The 16,681-nt window shown below is 42.6% G+C and overlaps 1 protein-coding gene across 3 annotated transcripts in view; it reads left to right on the forward strand.

Annotated features, from left to right (window-relative positions):
• The first annotated feature begins 11,936 nt into the window (after positions 1-11,936).
• RASAL2 (RAS protein activator like 2) overlaps positions 11,937-16,681 on the forward strand; it is a 354,763-nt gene continuing 350,018 nt past the window's right edge. For all 3 annotated transcript variants that reach the window (XM_045982547.1, XM_045982548.1, XM_045982549.1), the window contains exon 1: positions 11,937-12,286. In XM_045982547.1, coding sequence (XP_045838503.1) covers positions 12,085-12,286 — 202 coding nt within the window. In that variant the 5' untranslated portion in view covers positions 11,937-12,084. The remainder of the gene's footprint in view (positions 12,287-16,681) is intronic.

The raw sequence follows: 16,681 nt of genomic DNA on the forward strand, positions 1-16,681 counted from the left end.
AATGCATAGGCTATACAGGAAACTCCAAGCAGTTTTGGGTTGCTGGAGGCAAGAGTAAGTTAGAAATGAAGCTAGAGAAAAAGGTGAGGGCTAGACAATGGTGGGCTCTGAATGCTATGTAAAAAGAGTAGACCAGGGGCGCCTGGGTGGCTCAGTCAATTAAGCGTCGGTCCAGACATCGGGTTCCCTGCTCAGTGGGGAGTCTGCTTCTCCCTCTGCCTCTTCCCCCGATTTGTGCATGCTCACGCACCCACTCTTTCTCTCTCTTTGTGTCAAATAAATAAATAGAATCTCTCTTTAAAAAAAAAAAAAAATGAGGCGAGCCCTATCTGAGGCATGGATCATGGAGGTAGAGAGGCAGGAACATACATCAAGCCATGTTTAGGAAGTTAAACAGTAGAGGCATGGTGAATGACTGCATTTGAGAAATGAAAGAGTGACTATCAAAGAATTCCCTCTCGGATGACAAATACGGATAACAAGGTCATGAGCTAAGATGGTGTCTACAGGAGGAGAAACCAGTTTAATGGAGAAGATGAAGAGTTCTCTCGCAAATATGCCAAGTCCCAGCTGCCCTGGGGGCAGCCAGAATGAGCCAGAATGAGCCAGAATAAACAAGAACTGAGGCGACAGAGCTGAGAGGGAGGCACGGCATGAGAATTCGTCTCTGTATTGGTGGAAGTTGAAACACTGAGAATGCATCTATGGACCACCATGGAAAAAATGATAACTTTCTTGATGGGTATAAAATAGGAGAGATATACTATGTCCTTGAAGAGAAAATTCAATATCACACAGAGGCAATTCTCTTTAATGTAGGAGAATTTTGTTAAGTTGGCAGCCAAAATACCAACACGGTACTTTCTGGAATTTGACCAGTTGATTCTAAAATGAACATGGGATGGGTGCCTGGCTGGCTCCGTCCTGCAGAGCTTGCGACTCTTGACCTTGAAGTTGTAGATTCAAGCTCCACACTGGGTGTAGAGATTACGTAAAAATAAAATCTTTATTTATTTATCTTTTAAGATTTTATTTATTTACTTGAGAGAGGGTGAGAGCAAGAGAGAGCACAGAGGGAAAGGGAGAATCGGATTCCCCGCTGAGCCTGGAGCCCCACGTGGGGCTCCATCCCATGATTCATAGATAATGACCTGAGCCAAACTCAAGATGCTTAACCTACTGGGGCACCCAGGCACGCTAAGGTCTTTAAAAAAATAAAATGCACGCGGAAGACTTCATGCTAAGAATAGGCAAGGCAATTTTGAAAAAGAAAAAGAAGAGGTAGAAATTAACATAGATATTAATACAATGTGATACTAAAGCATAAAGAGATAAATGGACTAATTGGAACAATTAAACAGGACAGAGAGCAACACACATGATAGAACTTGGTATATGATAGAAGTGAAAGTGCAAAGCAAAGGCGACAAGCTGGACTATTCACTAACTGGTCCACTGGCTATCCATACAAGGAAAAATTGGATCTTTCTCGCTATACACATAAATAAATATCAAGTGGAATAAAGATTTCAATGTGAAAGGCAGAATAATAAATCTGACAGAAAAGAGTAGAGGAAAATATTCATTACTTCCAAGTAGGGAAGGCTTTCTTTTTTTCTTTTTTAAGATTTTTATTTATTTATTTGATGAGATCACAAGTAGGCAGAGAGGCAGGCAGAGAGGAGGAAGCAGGCTCCCCGCTGAGCAGAGAGCCCGACTTGGGGCTCGATCCCAGGACCCTGGAACCCCGGGACCCTGGGACCCTGGGACCCTGGGACCATGGCCTGAGCCAAAGGCGGAGGCTTTAATCCACTGAGCCACCCAGGCGCCCCTAAGGAAGGCTTTCTTAATACCTGAAAACTTATACCATGAATAAAAAAGATGATAAATTAAAATTAAAATTTCTATTTCAGAAAGAATACCATACACAATGTTAAAAGATAAGGTCAGAAAATATTTGCAATTCAAATAACAGAAAAAAAATTAGGGTACAGCAAATATGGAGAGAGAACTTCAAAAAATAAGTAAGAAAAAGACAAAAATTCAACAGAAAAAAATCATCAAGGAATGTGAATAGGCAATTCACAGAGGTGAAACACAAATTGCCAAGAGCATATGAAAAGACGCCTAACCTCTCTAGAGGAAAATGCAAAATGTAAAATTGGATTGCTTTTCATATATATGAGAATGGCTAAATTTAAAAATCTGATAATGTGCAATATTGGTAAGGATGTGAAGAAACTCTCATACTCTGCTGATGGGACAGTAGATCGGCACAACAATCGTGGAAAGCAATTTGCCAATATTTTATAGCATGGAATAAGTGTGTACCCTACTATATAGTAATTCAATTTTTGGACATATATTTAGAGGATCACTTACACATATACACAGGAAAATTGCTTTAGGGATGGTCACTGCTTTATTGCTTGCAATCATAAAATTGGAAACAACCATCCAGAGTGGAATGTGGGAATTAGTAGTGGACTATTTTATATGATGCAAAACTACACAGCAGTTAAAATGGGTGAACTAGATCCGTGAGCAGTAACAGATAAATCTTAAAAGCACAATACTGAATGCAAAAAGAAATTCCAGGATATATTATGCATAGGACAATTTCATGAAGACAAATCAAACATTTACAGAAAAACTCAGGGCACCTGGGTGGCTCAGTTGGTTAAGCCACTGCCTTCCACTCAGATCATGATCCCGGAGTCCTGGGATGGAGTCCCATATCAAGCTATCCCTGCTCTGCAGGGAGTCTGTTTCTCTCTCTCACTCTGCCTCTCCCCCTGCTTGTGCTTTCTCTTTCTCTGTCAAATAAATAAATAAAATCTTAAAAAAAAAATTAGAAGAACTCATTAAAGGATTTGCCAACACTCACGTGCATGCATGGGAGAGATACATACCAACATTAGAACAATTGTGACTTATTATTAGTACTCAGGAGAGAAAGGGATTGGGTAGGATATAAAGAAGACTTCATTATATTTACAACATTTTATATCCTTTTTAAAGATCTGAATTAAAAACAGTAAGTGGGAGGTGAAGAAGTAGTGGAGACAGTGAGTACAATCTACTTTTTCAAAAAGTTCAGAGGCAAAAAGTAAGAAGATTTGGTGGTGACTTGAGGAGGTTGCTGAGTTGGGAGCCCCCCCCCAACATTTTTATTATGACAAATTTTTTTTTAAAGATTTTGTTTATTTATTTGACAGACAGAGATCACAAGTAGGCAGAGAGGCACGCAGAGAGAGAGGGGGAAGCAGGCTCCCTGCTGAGCAGAGAGCCCGATGTGGGCCTCGATCCCAGGACCCTGGGATCATGACCTGAGCCGAAGGCAGAAGCTTTAACCCACTGAGCCACCCACGCATCCCTATTATGACAAATTTTTAAACATACAGATAAGTTGAAAGAATTATACAGTGAACATCGATGTATTCACCACCAATGTTCTACAGAGAGGATTTTGCCATATTTGGTTTATCATGGATCTATCCATCTATCCATCCATCAACCCATCTTATTTTTTGGTTACATTTCAAAGAAAGTTGCAGAATTTGGTGCACTTCATTGGTGGGGAGCTTTCTGATTAGACGGGAGAGGTTAACACGTTAAGTTGAGGAAAGGAACCAATGTTGAAAAAGTGTGGTTGAAAGACAAAAAAAAAATAAAAAGGGAAATTAATTGCTTCGGCCCTGAAATCGGTAAGAGTGTTTGGCTTTTGAAAAAGATGAGGGACCGCTGATCCTTATAGCTGAAGCAAAAGGTGGAGGGGTGGGGATTTTGAAGGAGGTCTTGCTCAGTGGCCTCCATTTTTCTCCTTAAGAGAGGAGGCAGAAACATTTGTTGGGAATGAGAACTGGGAGTTGACTTAGGTCTGGCGGAGAGGGACAAAGATTACCCGGTGGAGGGGCGCCTGGGTGGCTCAGTGGGTTAAAGCCTCTGCCTTCAGTTCAGGTCATGATCCCAGGGTCCTGGGATCAAGTCCCTCATCGGGCTCTCTGCTCTGTAGAGAGCCTGCTTCCTCCTCTCTCTCTGCCTGCCTCTCTGCCTACTTGTAATCTCTGTCTGTCAGATAAATAAATAAAATCTTTAAAAAAAAAAAAAGATTACTGGATTTACTGAACGGAACGGGAGAGGTAACCGACCAAAGAAAAGCTAAGGGAATGACAGAGTCCCTGAGGGGCCCTGCTGAGCTTGAATCTGTAGCAGCATAAGAGTATAGTGATTTTCTCAGCTGTTCGAGAAGGAGGAGCAGAAGAAGGCAGATTGTGGGAATGATCCAGGGTTGATGCTTTAGGACTGGATGCAAGAGAATGGAAGAGACTGGTGTGAATATTTCACATGGGCACCAGCCAGGGCTTGGGAGCAAGAGTCAGGGAATAAGACAAGGAGATCGATAGATTTAAATTCTCATGAAATGGAGAAATGGTCCCTTTGCTGAGTTGCAAACTTGGAAAGATACTTTGTCCTAACTAGGTTTGTTGCTGCCATCTCAAATGCAGAGACATAGTGCAGAAGACTTGGCTAATGAATGAAGAGTCTTGTTGCAAGTCCTCTAAAAATCTCTCCTCTAGAATCATTTGGCTTTTTTTTTTTTTCATCTTTTGAGGACTCTTTAGAACCACAAAGCTAAGGAAGTGATCATTCTCTTTGGCTAGGGTGAAGTAAGTTGGTGTTTCAATAGTTACCAGAAAAACACAGAAATTAATTTGCTAAAGATTATCCCCTTCATAGACTGTGTTAGTTATTAACTAATATCTATTAGATGGTTGGTACTGTGTATTCCAGACAGAGCTGGATTACTCAAAAGATGTGTTTAGAACACAGGCAGAAGTAGGAGCGCACAGAAGCGCATACAACATTTTTAAGAGTTTGATGTTTGCCATTTCTAAAACAAGTTCTGTAGTGGTCATCACTGAAAAAAAATCAGAACTTTGTTGCTCTTTCTGATACTTGGCAAAAAAAAATGTTTTAATTACATGGGGTGAGGTGGGCACCTTATTATTTTCAGTCTTTAGGACCTCTAAAGGTTTTAATTAGACACTGATGTCAGGCGCCCTTGTGGTTCCATCTGAGCGTTTTTATTCTTTTTGCATTCCTGAAGTTGAATGCTGAGGTGAGGTCATTATTTTGGAGGAGTGTTTGCCAAGAAGAAATGACTGGTAGAGGTCTGTTTGTCTCTGGTCTGTTCTACTGCTTTCCCAAATGATACCGTTATTGGTTGGTTCAAATAGAGACCTTCTCTTAGGGGACATGGGTCCCGTACAAAAAAGCACTCATAAAACCCAGGAAGATTCTTAAGCTTTTCTTGTACTGATGAAGGCCTACAATCAATGTTTTCTCATTTATACCACTCCCAAATGTTGCTGGAGGAGAGTCAGTGCTCCTTATGGAGCACTTACGCTCCTCTTTACATCAACCTCAGTTTCCCCATTTAGAATACTCTTTCTGCCTGACCTGCTTCCAAATTTGACTCATGCCCTATCATGGTTTTTTAATCCAACTTCTTTGTACCCGTAATAAAGTGAAATGAATGGCAGCCACCCAGCCACTTGAGGCTGGCTGTCCTACGCTCTGGAACAAAGAGACTAAGAAAGTAAAGGAACGGTTCCTTTGAAATTCAGACCTCTGCTAGAGAATAGGGAATGTATTCTCCTTTGTTGCATTAGATTTTGTTTAAGACTCGGGATGCAGGATGCTCTCTTGATGAGGGACAGACAAGGTTGAAAAGGGGAACGTACTGAGCAATGAGGAACAGCTGAGAGCTACAAAGATAGGGCTGTGCTCATGTATAAATAGAAATGTTACTGCTACCCTGATGAATCAGACCAGATGTTTCTCTGATGTCTCTGTTTGGTCCTTTGGTTTTAAAAAAAAATAGTATAATTTTGCTAAAATTATATGTGGGGCCAGGAATATGGCACAAATGCTTTAAGCTTAAATAATATGTAAAAGAATAAAATTACTTTACTGAAGAAACCTTTATCAACAAGAAAATAATCCATTTAGAGGACAAAAACAAGCAGGAATCTGTTGATGGGGTTGATGCATTGGGATTCCCATCCTTCCTCTGTTACTCATTGGGTGACCTTGGGCAAGTCATGTCATTTTCCTGGGTCTAAGTGTGTTTCTCTCTCTCTTTTTTTTAATGGGTGGGACAGGGGAGAGTGGGGGTTGCATGTCTGGGATCACTGAATTGATTCTTTTTTGTAGCCCCAAATATTTATGAACCTAGCCAGGTTTTCTTTTTCAGTTTAATTTCTTGCTTCCTGGCTTCTGGTTTCATTGAGGGGTTGATATGTGAAAGACACCGTGGAGGATGAACATGAATAATGCAAGCCCTCTGCCCTCTAGATGCTTATGACCTAACAGCAGATATTAGAGTTACACAGAGGGCTGTACCATAATATATCCATGAGTGGTTCCAGCAGACAGACAAGAACAAATGTCAGGGAACTCAGAGGGGGCAGAGATCATCTCCAGTTTGGAGGATAGGAAATGACTTGCTGGAAGAGGACACTGGCATTAACCTGAGGAGTGGGGGAAGGGGAGCTTGAAGGTTGGCAAGTTTTTAGCAGGCAGAGATGGAGGAAAGGACATTCCTGATATCAGAAACAAGGAGAGGCAAGGAGCAAAGAAAGTGCTGGATGTATTTGGGGCATAGTAGGCCATTGGGTTGACTGGACACAGGCATTGGGGCAGGTAGCGAGGGTGGCTTGGGACCATATTTGGTAGGCCCTTTTAATCTTGGTAGAATATACGATTTTATTTAATAGGTAGCAGGGACCTGTTTTTTGAGCTTGGATGTGACCTGATCTGAACTGTGCTTTAGGATAATTCACTTACTGCAGAGTGTAGGATAAACTGGAGGTAGAAAGGCCTCAGGGGAAGGAGGACAACTAAAAAGTTACTGCTTTTAGCATGGTGAAAGCTAACCTGGCGGGAGCTAGAATAGTATCACTAGGAGCAGAAAGCAGGGGTTGGTTGGATTTATGCTAGGGTGGAGGAGAAGACTGAAAGGTAATTCCGTGTTCAAGTCAAGTCTGAGGTAGAATCTACCAGTTCCACTGAACATACAAAGGAAATTCATGAAGGGAAGGGTGTTTGGGTCTAGGACAGGGGGAGGGAATTCACTTTCTGTGCGCTGAGTCTGAAGTACAGGAAGCATATCTTACTGGAGGTGTTCAGCGTTTACAGACTCCTGACTGGTCCTCAGTCCAGGGGCTGGGGCTAGGGATGGAGATCTTAAAGTCAACAGTATCCAAGTGAGAGTTGAAACCGCAGAAGTGAATAGATGACCAGAGAATTAGAGGCGGAGGCAGGAGCAAGACGAAGACGGACAACAGAATCTCCAGAAATGTCTAAATTCTTCCCTTATGATGAACCGGGCATGGTCAGTGTAATAGCGTGCAATCGGAAGAGTGCTGCATCGTCGTGGCATACGGGAAAGAAAATATTGGAAGGGAGCTGCTGGCAAACCACACTTTATTTTTTAATTTTTTGAAAAAGATTTTATTCATTTGACAGATCACAAGCAGGCTGAGAGGAAGGCAGAGAGAAAGGAAGGGAAGCAGGCTCCCCACTGAGCAGAGAGCCGGACTCTCTGGGCTCCATCCCAGGATGCTGGGATCATGACCTGAGCCGAAGGCAGCAGCTTTAACCCACTGAGCCACCCAGGCGCCCCTGAACCACACTTTAAGTGTTGCATTACTGCTTGGGGGATTAGTGGCTTCGGAGTCGTGTCTAGAGAGCCTAAAAGGGACCGGCTATAAGAAAAGAGTTAAGAGCATTTGTGATGAGGCAATGTGTGTTTTCTGACAGGTGAAAAGAGAAGAAAACTGGATGCGCACCTGCTCCTCAGTTTGTGAGAGCCAAGGTTCCAAATCCTTGTCTCTCCTTAATTCGGGCATCTTTTGAATGTATCGAAAATTCTCATTATGCTACTTCGCTTTTATGAAAGACTTATATTAGTACCTGTTTTCACTGACCTAAGGAAATCTGATAAGGATTTTCACTGTATGAAACAAGGAGAAAAGCAAAAATAACGTTCAGCATTTGCAGTAAGCCCAGAACAGGCAGTGTGTGCCCTGACCAGAGAGTGGTGCCCCCAAGCTCCTTCCCCTGGAACTACATTGAGCATCTCAGCGTGGAGCCACCGTAGCTTTGAACAGTCTGATTTATTTTGTGCATCCTTTAGCAAGGATCCTTTAGCAAGATGGGTCCTAAGTATCAGAAAAGCCTGAGAGGTTATTTTTTGGGTCTGGGAATGCTCAAAAAATTTTCCATTTAATCACCAGTAAGTGCTTCTTTGCTTTATGTTATTTCAGTTTATGAAAGCTTTCATAGGTATACTCTACTTTAGGATAGGAACAGGAAATCTGGATTGGTAATATGTCCTCTGTACCCAAGGCCTCTTTCTTTCTTTTGAAAACCTCAGCCTTTGTTTTTCAGCCTATTACTTGGGGGAATTTATTAGCTTTTTCTCCTCCATAGTTCCCCAATTTTAGTTCCCACTTGTCCTGGGGCTTTGATTTGATTCTTAGAATTGAGTTCCAATGACAATAAATATGGAGATGACCTCTGAAAACTTAGTGTCTGAAACTCTAGAGGGAGGAAAAGGAGGAGGGGGTTGGGCAGGCTGGGAAATGAGACTTTAGCTCTATTGTAGTTCACACACAAAGGCCTGTTTGCAAACTACAATGTAAACTAAGACTTTATCAGCCAAGGATTTATGTTCACATTAAGATCTGGGATTATACCAGGGAGATACCACTAGTATAAATCTTAGTAGGAGTAACTGCTTTCCTGCAATGCAGATTGGCTTGTCACTTGTGTTGTTTTTTTCTCCAATATTTTCTTTAAGTGACAATAATTTATTTTTTAAGATTATTTATTTATTTGAGAGAGAGAGAGTGTGAGAGAGCACAAGTGGGGTGAGGAGCCCAGGGAGAGGGAGCAGCAGACACCCTGCTGAGCAGGGAACCCAATACAGGGCTCCATCCCAGGACTCAGAGATCATGACCTGAGCTGCAGGCAGAGGCTTAACCGACTGAGTCACCCAGGCACCCCTTAAGTGATAATAATTTGCAAAAACCATGGAATATTTGCTTTTGGCCCTATAACTTTTAGGACAGCTCCACTCACTCAGGGTGGTGGTGGGGCAGATAAAAACCTTAAGGAATCCAGATCCATCAATGAATTAAAAGCTTAGGAGACTAGGGTTTTAATCTGTTTACTATTTTACTATAGGTAGGTTGCTTAATAGAATTCTATGCTTCAATTTTTTTCATTGGCTCAATGGTGATTTGAAAAATACTGGTTCTGGGGCACCTGGGTGGCTCAGTGGGTTAAAGCCTCTGCCTTCAGCTCAGGTCATGGGATCAAGCCCCACTTCCGGGCTCTCTTCTCAGCAGGGAGCCTGCTTCTTTCTCTCTCTCTTCCTGCCTCTCTGCCTACTTGTGATCTCTGTCAAATAAATAAAAAACAAAATCTTAAAAAAAAAAATACTGGTTCTGCTAATCTCAGAGAACTATTGTTCAGGTTGTGAACTATTTTCTCTTTAAATTATAAACACTAGATAAATTCCAGACATACTATTACTTAAGCAATTAGATAATCACTGCAGCTAGTCTGGGGGCAAGACAGGGGGGGTGAAGCAGGGACGGGGATTTGGAGAGTCTAGATGAAGAAAGTAGGATTATTGAGAGTTTTTCTTTAGCTCAACAATGGATGATGCCACAAGAGAATAAGCTCGAGAAAAAAAAAAAACCACACACAAACCTCTGTGAATATTTCATACACCACTCCTAATGCTGCTTTGAGATAATTACTTGGCTAAATAAATTCCTTACATATTGACTAATAAAGAGTGCTCAAATTTGTACACCTGATGCCCATTATCCACCTGCTCTCTGACTTCTGTTACCATGACTTCAGCAGTAGTTTAGTATAAATAAAAATGCGCTAGCTGTTTAGTGCCGGGCCCTATAATCTACTAGTTTCGATACCTCCCCATTCCACTCCAGCACTGAACAATATGATTTAGACTTGGAAGTCTGGAGTCAGATAGTAAGAAATCGAGGTTTTAGATGCTGGAAATGATCACTTCAATGCATCACCAAACCATGCATCAACAAGCTCAGTTACAAAACGTTCTTGAGGAACAAAGTTGAAATAGGCATCATCATTGAGACACTGCAGACCTATCTGTACTGGTAGCTGATTTGTCAGGTAACATGGCTGTTTCTCAGTTTCCTCAACCATTAAACAAAAGACAGAATGAGATTATCTTGAAGGTCACTTCCTGCTTTGAAATACTATTTCCTTAAACAGTTTGGAGAAAATTACAAAATGCATCCTTATAGCTCTTGATAAACAACATACCAGGATAACACAAGACCAGAAAACAAAAGTATCCCCTTGTAGACCAGTCTCTGTGCAAAGTAGGAAGAAATGGGGGGGGGGGTGCCCCCCATGTACTAAACCAAAAGCACCATATACTTGTGGAACTCCTCCATCTCAGGCAGCATGTTCAAGAAACATTGTTGGAGACCTACTATGTGCGAGGCACTGTTTAAGTTGTTACTTTTCGGTTTAAAAATTATTACTACTTTGTCAGCAATCTTTTTTAACCTGAACTAGTGAATACCGCCTTGGGTGGGCAGAAAAATCAAAGCCAAGGTCAAGGGAGACAGTCTCCAAATAGACCAAAAATAAAACGCTTGTGATATCATTAGAGAAAAAAAAAAAAAAAGCCAACATAATTGCACAAAGATCAAAGACAAAAGAAAGAGAAACATGTTTGGCTAATACTGGGCTTTTGAGCATTCCTTGTGCTCGCGAGGCCCGTCTATCCATCCACACCACACTTCGTAACCATGCTATTCTAAACCGATGACAAGTCCAGCTTCGGCGCGGACGGGGCGCAAAGCGCAGATCCCACAATCCAGACCCCGCTGCCAAGTCTCCTCTGGGAAGGAAGGAGGCGTTTCCCTTTGGGCAACTGTAAAATAAAGCAGCCTCTCTAATCTCTTCCTCCAGTAAGAACGAAATGTCGGTCCAAATAAATGAATACATAAATAACTGCATGAAGGGAAGGAGGTGGAAAGAGGGGAAGGGAAGCTCTTTCCCTTTCTTTTCAAATTTCCCGCACCCCTTCTCCTCCCCGCCTCCCCACGCCGTCTCCGCTTTTGCTGCAGCTCTGGAGACCCGTACCGCGCGCTACTGGGCGGTCGGGGAGAGGGTCTTTAGAAAGTAGGCGGGACTGGCCAGATGAATAATTCGGTGTCCGATTTTTCCTGCCTTTGGTGGCAGTTCCTCCTCCGCTTCGTTACTCGATTGCACACGCGGCCCAGCCCTCGGCCCTCGATTGCTCCGGCCTATCACCCTGGGATGCCGCCTGCCGCCGCCGCGGCTGCCGGGCTTGTGGGATCGGTGGCGGAGCCGGAGCCGGAGCCGCGGCGGGAGCCGTAGCCTGAGAGTTGGGGGGGCGGGCCGGCTCATTCCTGGGGTGGGGGCCGAGGACTGGCGGGCGAGAACCCGGGGCCACCGCCCCCCTTCCCTGAGGGAGCGGACACTCCGAGGCTCTGAGGCGGCGGCGGCGGCGGGAGCCGGTCAGAGGGGGCGGCCCCTGGCGGCGACGCCCCCAGCCCTGCCCTGCCCCGCTCGGTCCCCGGCTCCAAGCTCCAGCAGTGTCTGGCCGCTAGAGACGCCGGCGCGGGTTGAGGAAGGCGGCTCCGCGGGGGCAAGCGGGTGAGCCGCCCCTCCCGGGTCCTTCCACGTCCCCTCCCGGGTCCTTCCACGTCCCCTCCCGGGAGGGACCCACACCTGAGCCCGGACCCACCCCCGGCCGAGGCCACGCTGGATCCGCCTCCCGGCCTGGGTCCCGCCCGCCGGCTGCAGGTGGGCTGCAGCGCCCGAGGCGCGGGCAGTGGGCGGCGGGGAAGGAGGTGAGCCGCGTTGGTGCCGGCTGCCGCTCGGGTCCTTGCCCCCGCCGCTGCGCTCTCCTCCTCCCCTTCCCGCAGGCAGGGCGCGGAATCGCGCGCCCGCCCCGCCGCCGCCTTGTCCCTCCGGGGCATCATGGAACTCTCCCCGTCGTCCGGAGGAGCCGCGGAGGCGCTGTCCTGGCCGGAGATGTTCCCAGGACTGGAGTCTGACTCGCCGCTACCCCCGGAGGAGCTGGAAGCGGTTGTCCCAGTCGGTGGGGCCGTGGCTGGTGGCATGTTGGATCGGATCCTTCTGGAGTCCGTGTGCCAGCAACAGAGCTGGGTGCGGGTGTACGGTAAGGACCACAGGCCATCCTAGAGGCTGGTATTTTTGCTCTGGCTGAAATTCATCCCTAGTCTCAAGTCCTATTCTCAGTCCCCATCCTTCCTGGGTCAGTTTGCCACATTGCTTTTTGTTCTGGCGTGCGTTTCTGACAAGTTTCTCCAGACTAGCGCTTGAGTGGAGAGATGTCATCCAGTACGGTCTTTGGACCTTTTCAGACACCTGCAGGAAGTTTAAGGTAGAGTTGAGCTATGCAGACTTCATAATTAGGTGATAACTTCGAGGGAACTGTCAACCGATTTCAAGGAGGTCTGATGGAACACACCATGAAATTCAGCGAACAGAGTTTCATTTCTTTTTCCTGAGTGAGGCAAGGCTGGAAACCCAAGATACTATGAAATAGCTTAGCAGTGGATAAGATAATAAAATAAAATAGAATAAAAAAATATTTATTTGGTGGGAACAGACTAATCTATAACCTCTTTCTGAACCTCATTCTCCCAAAGGCAACCACTTAGTCCAAGGGGTGTGGATTGTGTCAGATTGCACTATTGTTTCTGGTTCTCTTTGTAAAGTGACTGGGTTGCTACTCAGCAAGTTAAAAGTGATGAACACACTAAAACTTTCCCTTTCTGCATTCCTAGTAACCACCTCTTTAATTAAAACTGAATGATGAGATTCTATTAGGGTGAACCTTGTGGCAGCATTAAACCCATGCTGGTTTGGAAAACTCATAGCCCAAGGATTTATAGCCTGGAATTCAGGACTGAGCTGTGGCTTTGCAAAATATTAAAACGTCAAGATGTTTATCACTTAGCTCACGTGAATGCAAGACATTAGTGATGTGGCTGAATATAAGAGGGCAAATTTGAAGCACCTGGGATAAAAGACAAGGTTAAGATGTTATCCTCCAGTCATGTGCAATCTAAGCCTGTAGTGATCACGTACATTATGCTTTTTTTTCTTCATCCTTCAGAAGAATGTATATTTTTACTATTCAGGAGTGATCAAGATTTAGAAGTTATCTCTCTAGATAGTTCATTTCAGGACTTCAAGTCCATCACTATCAGAAAGATCACAGAACAAGGAACCCACAGATTTGAGGTTTTGTCTTGGTTCTGACAATAAAGTGGCTATGTGATTTGGGATCACTTTTTTTTTTTAACCTCTGATTGTTCATCTGTAAAATGAATAAAATGGATTAAATAATCTCTTAATGGCTCTTTCAGTTCTAAAAATCCTATAGGTCTTATAACCAGTTCTCAAGGATTTATATATGTACCACTTTATATTTTGCTTGATGTTTATACATCGTTTTTTTATGTTATTCTAAGTACCCGAAAGAATTAAAGCGAAGAAGTAGGAGATGATGCAAGGTCACCCAATTCATTCTCAGCAAATTAAAAACTTTAGTGCCTGATTTTCCATCCACCTGCTGGTCCCACTTATCTGATAGCTTATAGCAAAGGTTGATGAGAACCTGCTAATAAGCTTGAATTAGAGTATGTTGTAGTTACATTTTCCCATCGTATCCTCCTTTTTATCCTTACATACTTCTTCAGCACATTGTTTTTTACATACAGTTAGAGATAGGGCTATGTAACTATGCTAATTTGGTATTTCAGTGTCCAAAACTATTTTGTCTGTGTATTCCAGACCTAGCATAAATTATTGTTTTTGCGTGAAACCCATAAAAATATGTGCATGTTTTTGTTGTCCATTTTTAGGGGTAGATTTGTTGGGGGGGAGATGTGTGTATATACACAAAAAAATGTGTGGATATTCTTAAATGTGTATGGATAAGTATATATACATATATTCTCTATTCACATGTACTGTGCGTTTCAGTGTCAAGTTGCAGACTTTCCAGTGCATTGTAACTTTTTTGTCTTCCCTATCAATAGCCAGATGTTGTTTTTATTTACTGTTTAGTACTATTACTTTCCTTCCTCTAAGGAAGCTCATCCTGGATACTACTTTGTTGTCTTCAGTTTGATGTAAATATTCCAAAACTATCTGAATGATTCTTGACTTTTCTGTGTCCTTAGCTAGTTTTTAAGTTGCCTATTGCATAATTCTTTGAAAAGCTTTGAAGTGAAAATAATTGAATATAGAAAATCCGTTTGGAAAACACTAGTTCATTTTTTTTTTCCTTGTTTACTTGTTTGATTTGTGTGTTCAAATTCTGATTGTTTTGGAATGTTTAGGTTCTAATGCACAATTTAAGCCAACTTTAATGAGTGTAGTCTAATGTTTTTAAAAGAAATTCAGAAACTGGGAACCTAATCTAGAGTATAAAACTGGGAATTGAGAACCGGGGTTTTCATTCTCTCTTTGCCACAAATTAGTTGTCTAACTTTGGCTAGGTAATTTTAACTCTGTGGCTCTAGGTTTCTACATAAATGGAGAATCTGGACTAATTGGTATCTGTGGTCCATTTTAACTGTGGAGTTGTCTGATTCTGTGGTCTGCCCTATTATTTCACCTATGACTTGGCCTACCAATTTCAGACTGACTCTTGGGAACAGGCAAGCCCTTAATGAGTTTAAATCATGATTGTCAGGGGCTTCTGGGGAGCACTTTTATCAAAAGGTCAGTGAACTTAGTTGTGAAAGCAGGAATGTTGAGGGCAGATGTATATTTGTTTGGAATGTTTTGACAAGATAGGAAGGTGGGGGAAATGGGGATCTTGCTCAGGTGAAGCTTATTCAGTTTTAAGTACTAGCCTGAAATAGCCATGTAGATTTAACAGGGTACAAAGTAAGGAGCTGTATTAAGTGCTCCTGGCTTCTGGCTATGATTCACATCCTCTACCATATACTTAAGTTTGAAATCAACTTGCAAGCAAACGGCAATAACAACCCCTCCCCTCAACCTGAATACCTTAACAGAAACTTTGGGAAATAATATTTTATTAGTTTGCCTCATGAAATTCAAAGACTAGGCCCTGTTTTGAGCTTGTTATTGACTATTTTGTTGATAATACATATATTCAGAGTTCTGTGTATTGCCAGGATTGGAAAACTTTTTCTGGAATTTGTCAGAGCTTTATAATAGGTAGATGTATATTTAAAACACAAATGCCTATCTTTGAGACATAGCTAAAGAGAAAATATGCTGCCCTATCCTTCATTTTCTTTTAGTTGTAAAATGCTTCATTTGTTTCATTACAGTTTTATAATAAGTCGTGCCCATGCCCTGTCAAGACTATAAAATGTTTGATACCAGGAAGTCTGTCTTGTTTGTCTTTGTATTCCTGTCTTGCCACCCCCTTCATTGTCACCGTGTCTAGCAGATTGATACCTTGCTCCTAGTTAGTGTCTGTTGAATGTTGAGCCATGTGTCCTTTGACCATCCAGATCTCAACCTGACTGATTGTATGGGTGGCAGAGTAGCTTAAACAAAGGCATGCCACAAACAGCTAAATATGGATGCAGAATTCAAGAGCATCAAATGCAGAACATTTTTCAGATATTTATAGCCTCAAAGCAAAGTCAATTGGCTGAAAAAGCACAGCCGCCTAGCAAAAGGAAACGGGAGCGGCAAAGCCAGCCTCACTGTCTGTGCTTTCTGGTAAACAATGAGAACATTAAAATTAACTGCTTTACCATGAATGGATGGCGAGTGCAGGACACTGGGGGAAATTGAAGATACCGGTCTCTGGTAGTGACTGTATTGGAGCTTTGCCCATCAGCACAACAGATCTGCAAGTGTATGCACAGATGTACCCTCAGATCGCTAGAGGGGAAATGCAGTTATCACACTAAAGTGCTCACCAAGAAATCATTTGGTTTTGATTTTAATAGTGTGAGTAGGACTTATCTAAAATACTCACGTAATAAAATAACATCAGTATTATTGCTTACCATTAAGCTAATATATAGCTTATTGTTTATTGACTGATATGGATCTGCTGGAAATTTTCTAAAGGCTGGTACTATTTCAGTAAGCAGAACAGAAAAGAATTAATCATACTGCATCATATACCATATAATTCTGGAAATGTGACAATGAGAATTTGGTAAGAATTTCTCATGAACTCGATATGAGTTGATGGGGAGCAGTTTTCCTTGTTTGTAGTAAATAGTTTTGCTTATGTTTCATGAATTAGGACAAAGAATAAGATGTGTTTCATTGCATTTTTAGAGAATATGCCTATATATTTACTTAAAACATTGTAAACAATAACTAGTCCAGAAAGTTGTTTCCTTTTGGTCCAGTATGAATTAGGTATCACTAATTCACAGGCCTTATAAGGAATGTTCTTAACATAATTAACTTGAATATTCTCAGTGACTCACTCATTCTTACATATCTTAAATATGTACTCCATGCTTGACTTTTTTTGTGTGTTAGTGTGTGGTGAATGAAATTGTTCAACCAAGTTTTGTCTGCTCTAGCTGATTGC

Source organism: Meles meles, chromosome 17, assembly GCF_922984935.1.
Source record: "Meles meles chromosome 17, mMelMel3.1 paternal haplotype, whole genome shotgun sequence".
Lineage (NCBI taxonomy): Eukaryota > Metazoa > Chordata > Mammalia > Carnivora > Mustelidae > Meles > Meles meles.